This window comes from Sciurus carolinensis, chromosome 11, assembly GCF_902686445.1.
Source record: "Sciurus carolinensis chromosome 11, mSciCar1.2, whole genome shotgun sequence".
In the NCBI taxonomy this organism is placed as follows: domain Eukaryota; kingdom Metazoa; phylum Chordata; class Mammalia; order Rodentia; family Sciuridae; genus Sciurus; species Sciurus carolinensis.
Window position 1 is genome coordinate 41600245 of NC_062223.1, and position 12463 is coordinate 41612707.

The following is a 12463-nucleotide window of genomic DNA, read 5'->3' on the forward strand; positions in this document are numbered from 1 at the left end:
CTTGATTTCTTTTCTGGATATTAGTAGAAAACAGCATAAATTTGAAGATGAAATATACATTACAATATCAAAAACATGTGTTCTCCTAAGGAGTAGATATATCTTCTTATCTTGATCTGTCCACCATGGCTCAGTGGTTAAAGAATTATTAATCCCATACTTGTTTTGTAGTTGATGAAATCAACATATGACAATCAAAGTGATTCAATTCTGAATTCACTGAGTGCTATACTCGAACTCAGATCTCACCAGTAAAACGTGTGTGTGTGTGTGTGTGTGTGTGTGTTGTGAAGAACAAGCAATTGGGTTTTGCTGACTATTTGAATAAAAATAGGGCTTTTTTAAGTCATCACCAATGAGCCCATCAGATGTGACCTTAAGATAATGAGGCTGCTTCCTATAAACATATACATTCAAATGAATCACTTTAGAAGAGATCACACTTATTCCAACATTGCCTTTGTCCAAAATATTTTAGGAGCTCACATTCAATCTCCTTCAGAATCTGTAGTTCACTCATTGAAGATGTTTGATAATTGTCCATCTTCTTCTATTAGAGATGAATTTAAATTCTGGAAACAGTCAAATGTCATTCAGAACCTAATAGTGTATACCTCTCAGCATTACATTGCCACTTCAAGTAAAAAATGAAATGTGAATAAAAGCTAACATAATGAGTTTTCAGATGTGGGTCATAGATGGGTTCTAAAGTTAAGTTTAGAAATTGCACAAAAATGCAAGAGTCAAGAAATAAGTATATAATTTCCTGAGGTGATTACTTTAAGGGATTATAAATATCTGCAAATACACCTGAGTGGACAAATATTGAATGAACAAATGAATGAATGATGAATGACTGAGGGTATGATTGATTTGCAGATGTTCTTCAAATTGTAATACTAATATTTTCATTCAATACTGAAGCACAAGCATTTAAAACACAAACCCAATATTTAAAAAGCAGGAGGAAAGCAAATCAAGTACTATCTCACAATGTTATACTACACTGTCCGTCATTCCCTTCTTGCTGCTGCTACAGCATCTTGTATTGTTTTCTGTTGTTACATCTAAACCAGCAAGAGTACTGATTACTAAGTATGTAAGTGTCTGACTCTTCCAATCAACTATGAATTCCATGAAGACTAGAACAAAATCTTAGTAATTTCTATATACAGAGTGCTTAACCGAATACCTGTATTGTAGACATTCAAAGTGTTCTGGAACTGAACTGAATTAAATGCCTTAGTAAGTGGCATTTGTCTCCCATAGTATGTAACCAAAATGTTCTATGCTTTAGCATAAGGTACTTCCACTTTGTTATAGTTGTTATATTAATTACCTATTACTTATCTTTTCTCCCTCTAGACTCTGAACTCCATCATGGCAGAGATATTATGAGTTTATTCATTATTTAGTGTCTAGTTTATAGCAGAGAAGAGAGCAAATAAATTAAAACAACTAAAGAAGCAAAGGATATGAGCGGAAATGAAATCAACAAACCACTGATTGACTGCATAGATGAAAGTAGGAAATTAGTATTAAGGTAACTAACACTAGCTACTAGAAAAAATATCAAACTATTTAGTAAATTATCACAATCAAAGTTTATTTCTTGTTCATGCAAAATCTCATGCACGAGTTTTTATCAAGTTATTCTCCTGAGCATCTGACTCTCCTCTCCTCAGGGATCTAGGCTTTTTTTCTATTAGGCGAATCTGCTATCTTTATCTCCATCATGTGTCTTGAAACTTCAGACACAAAGAAAAGAAAAAGAAAATACGGAGAAGGTATACCCACTTGTAAATATTTCAGCCTGGAGGTACACATCATTTCCTCTGACATTCCATTGGAAAAAATTAGTCACATGGCCCCACTGAGATGCAAAGGATCTGGATTCTAATTACATGTCCACAAAAGGGAAATGAATGTGGTGAGCATCTAGCCAGTACTGTATATTGTACATTTACCTTGAAATATGAATAGCTTTTTCTTTCTTTTTTTGGAGGGGAGTGGGGTGCTGGGGATTGAATCCAGAGGCATTTACCACTGAACTAAACCCCCAACTCTTTTATTTTTGAGACAGGGTCTCACTAAGTTGCTTAGGGCCTCATTAAGTTGCTGAGGCTGACCTCAAATTTATGATCCTCCTAACTCATCCTACCAAGTCACTGAAATTACAGACCTGCACCACCATGCCAGGCTAAGTATTAGTAACTTTGTTAAACTGGAAATAATGCCACATGCTCTCTATATACATTAGCACTGACCTTATTACCATTCACTCACACTATCCAGTCTTCTGGTGGCCCTCTGCCTCCACCCATCTCCCTCTAATCCTCTGACTGTTCTGAGAGCACAGAAATTATTCAAAAACAAAAATTTCTTAGACTCCTCATTTGCTTTAGGGAAAAATCCAAATGCCTCAGTATGGCATGTCATGATTCTCTACACCCATCCTCCCACATCCCCTTTGTACCTGATTCTACAACACTAAACATCCTCCAACAGGAAAGTCCTTCCCCCGGTGAATAACTGCCATCCCTAAAGATTTGCTTCAGCCTCGATGTCTTCTATTGAGGCTTCAGCCTAAACAGAGTGGAACTTCCACACTGTCTCTTTTGGCACCTATCAACTTATGTGGCATTTATTCATGTCTTTTCTATTTGACAGTGAGAACTGTTTCCTCTTTAACTTTGTGTCCTTAAGGAAAGAACAGTTGCTCATTACATGCTCATTGGATTGAGTTACGTTCATTATGTGTAGGCTTAAATGAACTCACTTATGCAGCTGTAGTCTTATTTTTTTCTGATTCCTTAATAAATGAAGGATAATAAATTCTTGTTCTAACAGTAGTATCACATAGAACTTGGAAACCAAAAGTACAGCAGAATTCACAGAAGGAGGTGAAATCTTGGGTTAAATTTATTTTTCTTTCCTATGAAAAGAGTTCATGCAGGATTAGAGTAGATGTTATGGTGAGTTTTGATAGAATGAGCAGCCATTGTACTCCACAGTGACAGGAATTACAAATTGCTCATACATCTCCAAACCCCACCCTACTATGGAGCATTGCTGTTTGACTTGGACTTTATCATAAATGACTGACATAGCAGCTTCCCAAACCTCCTTCTTCTAGGAAACATCTAATATTGCACACTCATTTCTAAGAGAATTAAGCTTTTGCCTGTCTCCAAATATCGATCCAACAAATATTTATTCAATCAAAACATAATTTGTGAAAATAGGAAGGAAAAGTTATTAATAGTATTTCTCTTAAAAGACTGATAACTGTGTGTAGTTTAGAAATAGATACTCTGGATCTATGGCTCAGTTTCTCTATCAATAGTCTTCTTTAAAGTATCTGTCAGTAAACTTTTATTAAAATTCTGAGATCTGCATTAAATATTATAGGGCCTGCACAAGAAACATAAAACAGTAGCCTCATCTTTAGGAAACTTGTAACCTCATGATAGAAAGAAGCCCAGGCAGGACAGGAGAGTTATAGAACATAAAATAATACACTTCAAGCAATTGGACAGCCTATATAGTGCAGGATATGCATGCACTAACAGCTCTTTTTTAACCTAGATATACTGGTTAAACTAATACCTTGGCCAAAATATCTCCAAGTGTTCTTTGTTATGTTGACCTCCACGGAAGAGTTACTCTGACCAAGATAACAGTAAATAAAGACTAGGTTATTTGAAATGCCTCACAAATTGTGTATGTTAACTCAAAAGAGGAAGGATTTTGTATGTAAGCAACAGATGGATAAATCATTGACCTTGAACCAAAAAAATAATAATAATAAAAGCATGAACTTCTTCAAGACAAAGATGGAAAGATACCTAGGAAGACTGGGTGTTTATCTAGATCTTGATTAGACCTGACTATAAAAATAAACAGAGGAGCTGGGGAGATAGCTCAGTTGGTAAAGTGCTTGCCTTACAAGCACAGGGCCCTGGGTTCAATCCCCAGCACTGCAAAAAAATTAAAAAAATAAAAAAAAAATAAACAGATCTCAGCCTCCAGGTAAGTCAGGATGCATTTCTTGAAGTCAGAAATATCTTTTTGTCATCAGGAAGGGAAAATACAGATTATATAAAGTCCCAGGGCAGGCAGGAAATTTCCATGAAAAAGAAAGCAAAAAAAAAAAAAAAAAAAAAAAACGGGAAGAAATACTGCCTTCATGAAAAGATGAGGCTGGCAAAGGTTAAGAACCTCCGTTCATCTCTTCCTGCCTAGGGTTGGACAGACATCTGAGAGAGAATGAGACATGAATTTATAGAAAAAAAAATGCTTAAAATGTTACCCCATCATTTAAATTGACATGCATTACCCTGCTCAGACTTGGACAAATTCCCTCACACTTCATACCCCCTCAAAAGCACTCCACTTGTTCCCCCACTCTGACATGGTGTGAATTGCATCATTTGCTCCCCTCAACCTCCTCAATGGAGTATCTAGGGTAAGTCCACTGAGTTCTGCATGATGAAGCCTCTGCCCAATTCTCCAGTCAGGGAGCCGCCAGCCCCTGTCTGCTCCTGATCTTCCTTAAATTCCTGGGCACTTCTGATTGCTGTTCCACCTCAGAGTCTCCAGATGAAGTCCACTCCAGGTAAATCACCCCAGGTAACTCACCTGACTTTATCCCCCTCCTGCCTGCCTCCACTTAAATGTTCCTTCTTCCCAGGTGCTTCTCTGGCTCCCCAGTTTAGATTCTATTGTACTTTGCTTCCTACTGCACCTGTTTTCCTGATTGCATCCAGTGCTTTGCCTCCAGGACACCTTACTAGAATATGTCACCAAAGTATTTATCGGTCTTATTGTTGATTGCTGTCTAACTACCCCCAGCTCTTTGTGAACCAAGACAATAGATGTTATTAACCACTGTATCTCCAATAGTTGCCCTTTGCAGCACACACTGCCTGCTCAGAGAAGGCAGTATTTGTTTAAAACACAGTCTAACACAGTTAGAGTATCGGGAAGGATCCAGACCTTAACTGCAGGGTCTTAAAAGGAAGGAGATACCACTTTCTCAAAGGCAGGAGTGATATTCAAATATTCAAAATCCAGGTCAGGAAAAGCCCCCCAGCTCTGGCAGGATAACATTATGGAGTGATCCAGGGTTCTTGGAGATTGGGGTAGAGTAGCATAGTGGCATCTCGGTATGGGGCACAGGCTAAGTACAGACATATTTTGACACTTAAAAAAAAATCTAGTATAGATGCAGAGAGGCAGATACTGAATCTCAGCCCACAGTGAGAGGGAGCAAAGAAGCCTCCAGCAAAGAGGGGAGATGATTGAGTATTTCAAAGGCAAATTGGGCAGAGTCAGAGGGAAGACTGGGGATGTTGTTCTGCCATTTCTGACTAAAATACACTTCTGTGACCTCACATGTAGCATGAAGAACATAACTGTCCCATGGCCAAAAAGAACAAATGGAAAAATATATGCAAAGTGCTCAACACAAAAAAATGTCTAATAAAAGTAGCTTCTAGCTATCATCTAGTTACTTTTACTATAATCTGAGTGATCCTGGACAAGTCAACACCAAAAATTTTAACCAAAGTATTTAGTATGTAAGAATTTTCTGGAGAAGAGTCTATATTTTCATCAGATTCTTCAGTATCTAGAGGCAAATTGTCTCATTCTACATTAGGATAAATCATACTCTTTATTACCACGGTATTGCCTTTTATTTTGAAGATTACCAAATTTATTTTCTATTTTCCTCAAGAATAAAGTGCTGTACTCAATGTCATTAACATGTAACATCATAATAATAATAAAAATCACAACAACCACTTATTTCAAATCTTAAGATTTTATTTCAAATACTCAAAAAACTGTTAACAATAACCATAACATTAATGAGTGGAAATATTAAAATATAAAATGAATACTGAAACTCATATTTCCTTTAATTTGAAAAGTTTCACAGATCTTCAGCATCAAATAAATCCATTGCATCCTGGGACCTGAAATTTCCATAAAGGAGAAATAAGAAGACTTTTGGAAACTGTTAAACAGAATGCAGGAATATTTGACTGAAAACAAAGTGAAGTACAATTTCACCAAAACAAAAAATTCTTACCAAAAATTATTTCTGAGATATAGTTATGTAGATACTCTACCTAAAGGAAAAAAAAGTGAAATGGGTATAAAGTATCTACTCTTACTTAAAATCTCTTAGCATGCAAAGAAAAGATCATCTATCATACAATAACTGAAGGCACACACACAGCTGTGATCAAAAAAACTTGCATTCACACAATGACTGGCTCTTCCCAGTGAAAGCCGGTACATAAAAATCCTGCCTCCTAGTTGTATGGAATTTGAATTCTGGTAGGTGTAATACAAGTTCCATGCTTTCAACCCAAAGCCATTTTCATCTTCATCTATATTTTGTGAAAACAAATTGCAATAAAACTAAATTCCAGTTTGCCTGGAGGAAAAAGACATCTTTCTGGCCTGCCCTGGCATTCGGGTACATATATTATTAATCCCAAGGCGCTTCTTAACCTCACACCGACCATTCATCAATTTTCATCAGCTATGATCACTGGTCCCTGCAGTGCACCTCAGTGGGTTGACAGAACAACCTGTAGATGCAGGTTTCACAGGATAAAAATGCATTGCACTTCTAAAGTCTCAGTCTGTACTATAAATTTGAAAAAAAAAAAAAAAGGCGGTGGGGGACAAGGGATGCTCCATTCAGGCTAGTGGATTTCCCTGGGGGATGTGACCACATTTGCAATGGTTTTGTTGAAAATAAAACGAGTATAGAACCAGGGTCTAGGAGATAGTGATCTCCATGATGAGGCCAAAAAAGTAACCACAGGCAGAATGTCTACATATTAAAATTCCTGCAGACAGATGTTCCTGGGGTTTATCAAAATGTGATCTGATTAAGGGATTATGGGGAAGGTTGTGCTTTAAATCATGCTCTAAGTCACACACATTCAAAATAGTTCCTGTAATGCGAGAGAAGGGGAATTTAATATTGGAAAGTATTTACAGTGCCATCAATTGAGTAAAGAGTGGAAACAGGGCAGGGGGGATCTACAAACAGCATCAGCATGCTTCAGGGAATAGGATGATTATGTGAACTTAGCTATTTATTAGTGCAAAGACATGCTGTAAGGCTTAAGCAGGATGAAGGAAAGGGGTGGCTTAGAAGCCCATTCATTTCCAAAATGCAAACCCAAGATTTTCAAGAAAAAGTAATATTAAAATATGTATATGTTTTTGACAACTAAATTATGAATGTCTTTGATATTCTGCAAATAAAAAAACAAGGAAAACTGCTGTATTTTTAATGGAAAACACTGACTTCACTCTGCAAACACACCAAATACGTATCATTTAGGATAATGTCACTGATGCGCATTTGACAACTAAATTACAAAGCTCTTTGATATACTGTGTATGAAGAGTGGCAATTATGGCCAATAAAATCAAAGGAAGAAAAAAACTAATTAACACTAACATGTCATTATGACTCACTAGTATAAAATCCCATGCCTGTTCTGAATTGCTGGCAATTGGAAAATCCCAAATTCCTGAGGATACTGACAATAGATTCCAAATAACTGGAGCCACTAGAGGTTTTGTGGACTCTTTACAAATCAGCATCACTTTCTTCTATCAAAAGACCTCAAAATACAAATTACTTAAAAACCAAAAAATTACAAAAACTGAAACAAAAACCCCTGCCCCCAAAAGATGTGATCTCAAGGTTATAAATCATATGATAAGTTGTGAATTCTAAACAAGTTATAAGGCTATTTTCAAACAAAGAGAGTTACTCATTTTTGTGGTATAAAGAACATGGAATTTGGAGACAAAAAGTCTAGCTTCAAATTCAAATCAGGTAATTATTTTCCCTATAACTTTGGGCAAATCATTACCCCACAGTAACGACAATTACCCAACAGAATTATCATTAACAAACGGAATTGGAAATTTTGTAAAAGTGGCAAAAAACAATATACAAATGTTAACTCTTCCACTATAATATAATCTTCATCTAAACATAGCAAATGGGAAAAGTACAACATTATGCAGCTATCTTAATGTACTGAAAGTAAACTGATCGTAATTGTAAGAACAACTCTTTGCAAAGGGAGGACTCCAGGAAACTTGGATTTGATAAAATTGTCCCAGATTTCATATTAAAAAAAAATCTGGCAGAAATCTTCAGCAAGACATTAAATCATTTTGTGGATGAAAAATAAATCTGGATTTTTAAAAGTTTCGGAATTCTAAATTACTTGAAATTAAAAATTAAAAACAAATTCGACTACTGATAGCTAAATAAACTTGTATTATCAAAAACATTTAATAGTTAACTGTAGCTTCCAGGTATATTCTCTGACTTCATTATTGAAAAACTCAGGACATCAAATGACCTCCTAAACTGTGAAGGTGACAATAGAGATGGAGTTGGTTTAAATAACCTAGAAAACGGCTGAATTCCCAAAACTTTCCTTTATTTAGGTTATTTCTGCATACATGTACCAAATGCAAAAGTGCATTGAGAAAAGTTTGTAAAGGTCATCATGCCAAACAAGTGTAAGATATTGTTAGAGAAACCTACAAAGCTCTTTTGTATCTTGTAGATATGAGAAATTTATAAAATAAAGAAACTGAAAAAAATGAAATAGAAAAATCTTATTATATCTCAATACAAAAAAATATAATAAATTGAGGGGAAGAGAAAAGAAAATCACAAGACAAATTCCTTTCCTGGCCTCACTAGCTGCTCTTTGACAACCTTGGCTTTGATGTTCATGACACTCAGTTGCACATATCTTTATTCATCTCTGGTCCCCTGCAGTTACTCCTGTTCTGAGTTATTGACCTTTCAAATAACTGATTTCTCCTGTTGCTTTTCTGAGCTCCCGAAATGGCTCAGACAATCAGCTCATCAGTTATCCATTGCTGACACGGTTACAGCATCTGCTCCCTCTCACTGCAACCTACCACCTCTAGGGTGATGAAGCCCGACACACAGTAGTGAAGGGAACTAGGAGAAGACCCCATTGTAACCCAAAGGAAAACTCATTTGCAAAAACCAACTCATAAGTGGTTGCCCTTAAAACTCCATTGAATCTTGGCTTTCCAGAGAGTCCTCTATGCCTAATGGGTCCCCTACATTTGCCTTTGAGTTCATGGTAAACCCAGAGTTTTTTAATGCATTATGAGCATTCATAAACTTCTGGAGATATTTGGAAGTATACAGCCAGTGGTGTTTCAGGACATCTTCCATTTCATAGCACTTGGACTGCCTGGCATTCATTTTCCGGAAACGCCTAAATAGTTTATTGCCAGATTCATTTCCCTCACTTGCCCATGCCCCGATAGAGCCATCCCTCTCGATAATTTCAGGCACATGTGCCAAGGTTTTGTGAAAATAGTTGGTGATCTTGCCCTCATATCTATACTTGAACTTGGTAGAAAGGAGCTCAGCAAAACGCTGAGAATTGAAACTATACTGGCAGAGGGACTCTGGGCACTCTTTAGCAGGGCATGAGGAGCGCCACACGGGTTTCATCTTCAGGTAAAGGTCCATTAGCTCCCGGAGAGCTTCATGCCGCTCCTCAGAAGGGATTAATTCGCACACTGCCTCAACGGTCTCTTTCGTCATGAGCTTCCTGGCAAAGTTGCCATTCATCCTCATGATTGGTTTTAGGTTCATCTTCTTCCGGAGATGCTTGTCCAGTGTGGCCTGCCATCGTTTCCTTTCCTCTTTGGAGGCGTTGGGATTTTTATATACCTCTCCTATCTCTAGCTGGAAGATCTTGTAGAACTCAGCCGCATTGCCAATGTCACAGTGGAGTGCATCTATGGAAGGCACTGTCTCAATAAAAGGTTTGGCAGAGACCCCTTTCACTCGATCCCGCAGTTCCTCCACGGACTCGTGGTACGGGTTGGAGCGCCAGACCTCATAGCGTTCCAGATTCTCAGCATGGCTTCTGGTTATGGAGTGGAAGACAAGATTTTGAGAGGCTTCCAAGCGGGTGGCATCACAAAGTGTACAAATGTAGACTGAGCCAGACGCCTCAAGGCCTTCCACTTCCCGGACAAGCTTTTCATCATATCCAGTTCCCCTGAAGATGAACCTGAAGGTCCTGAGGATGCCTCCCATCTCCAGCATTAGTTCACTGCTCTTCATGGCTTCCCTCTCGGCAATGAGAGGGCTCAGGATGGCGGTCAGCGTCTCATGGTCAGACTCATCTGCCAGCATAAGGCACAATGGCTTGCAACACAGCTCAGAGTTAGGTTTGGCCTCCTCGAACACCTTCACATTCTGTGAGCCGTGGGCTATGGTAATTTTCATGATGGTGAATGAAAAACGAACTGCCTTTTCTGGAACTGCCGGCCCACTCCCATGCTTCTCGCTCACATCTCCCATTCCATCACAAGATTCCTTCACCACTACGATGAAGGGACCATTCAGGTAGTCATCAAGGTCTTGGGATCTCATGCCTTCCAAAATGTCTTCTTCCATGTCCATCAAGGCAGACACCAAAGCTGCATCATAGCGGAACCTCTTTGCAATGGTGTCTACTGGGTAATCATCCACCGAGGAGGAAAGTCCAGACAGCCCATCAATAATGCCAACATCCGTGTTGGAAGACACATTCTTCAGAGGTGGCTGCCACTCAAAGGGATGGTAACCTGGCAGAAGGATCTTCTCTGCGTTGCGAAGGGCGTGCAGAGGCTGAAAAATCTGCCTCCCTGTGATGGCTTTCACAGTCCTGTACATCTTGTGGTACTGACTGCAGCTGAGGAAGGTGTTGACACGAATGGCCAAGCAAACAGCAGGCTGCAGATCAGAGCCCCGTCCCTGCATGATGGCCTCCAGCTCATCGGCTTGTCTGTGCTCATTTCTTGCCCTCAGGGCCAGCAGGAACAAAGTCAGGCACACAGACTTCACATCTCCACCTTCTTCTTTGTCAGCAAAAGCTTTGACTTGCAGTTTCAGCTCCCTCAGCCGGTGCTTCTGAGCTCTCCGAGTGAGTGACAGAAGATGTTGACGGGGTCTGCCTCCTTTATTAATATGCACGAAGGTCTCTTTTGATTCCTTGTGGCTTGAGACATGGTGATTATATTTTTCCAAGCTGACCTCCTCATTGCACTCTTTTGCTGGACATTTGACCACCAGGGAATTCAAGATGCTCAGAAAGGACTTCACTGGACTCTCTAGGTCAGTGGGGAAGCAGGGATATCGGCAAGAGGGACAATAGCTGCCCATGACTTTGAGGCATCTGAGAATGCAGATCCTGCAAAATACATGCTTACAGCTGGTCTCCACAGGGTCAGCCAGAATGTGCTCACAAATCTGGCAGGAGATAGATTTCACAAAGTGTGCCGGGAAGTCCACCGCCAGGAGCTTGGTACTAAGATGTATCTTACTGCAGTTGGTGATCCTCTTCATGACTTCCTTGCTACTGATCCTTGCCTGAGCTCTTCTCTTGTGCCGACGGGCTTGTCTCGCTCGGTCAAGCACAGTTTTGAGTTTTTTGCTGAGCTGCACATTGGGCTGAGGTCTCTTCCTCTTGAGGCCCCGGCGGGCAGTGTGGCAGATGTCGCAGGATGGTGCATGGGGGTGCCACTCCATGGTTGCATTCCTTGGGAAGTAAACCTCACATGGGGCACTGCTGAACTTCCTGTGCATGATGCTCCAGCAATTATGGCAGAACTCAGTGGGGTGGATCGTGTCAACATCTGCCTTCACATCGATTCGGAAAACCCTGGCAATGAGGTCTGGCCAGGAAGTGACTCTCTTTTCCTTCTTTCGTAAGAGGACTTGGGTTTTAGCATCCACGGGCCCGTGGACTGGGTATCTCCTGTTGTGCTCATCGGTCTTAAAATAATTCCCACAGATGCGGCAGAAGTGTCGAAGGTTGGCTTGGTGCATTGCTTTGTCTCTTGCTTTCCCACCATCATGGGATTTCTTTGAAAACTTAGGGGGACCCTTCAGAGCTGATTGAGTCGGGACTGGCTTCTGGTCACCAGACTTGTCCATGGCTGCTGGCGATTGCTCCAGAGAAGGTTTTCCCTCAGAAGAATCTTTTTTATCCTTTTGAGTTTCTTCCGTTGTCTTTTCAAAGGATCTCACCCTGAATAGCTTAAATTTCCACTCTGAAAACTTAATATGCGGGTGTTGAATTTCATCGGGTGCAGAACTGAGTCCCAAAGTGGGTGGCAAGGAGACAGCCATGCTGGCTGAGATACCTAGGAACAGCAAAAACAAGTCAGGTTAGGACAAATGATGTATCTTGGAAGTAATAGAAATCAATGCACTCAAAGATTCATTGGCATCACCCATACCTGACTTCAAATTATACCACAGAGCTATCATAACAAAAACTGCATGGTACTAACCTAGAAACAGACACATACATAGACAATGGTACAAAATGGAAGACACAAAGACAAACCCTCATGTTTA

At 39.5% G+C, this 12463-nt stretch overlaps 1 protein-coding gene across 1 annotated transcript; it reads right to left on the reverse strand.

The window, feature by feature from the left end:
* Positions 1-9100: 9100 nt before the first annotated feature.
* Positions 9101-12232, reverse strand: Rag1 (recombination activating 1). Its single transcript, XM_047515809.1, has one exon. The coding sequence runs from the start codon at positions 12230-12232 to the stop codon at positions 9101-9103; it is 3132 nt and encodes a 1043-aa protein (XP_047371765.1).
* Positions 12233-12463: the final 231 nt, after the last annotated feature.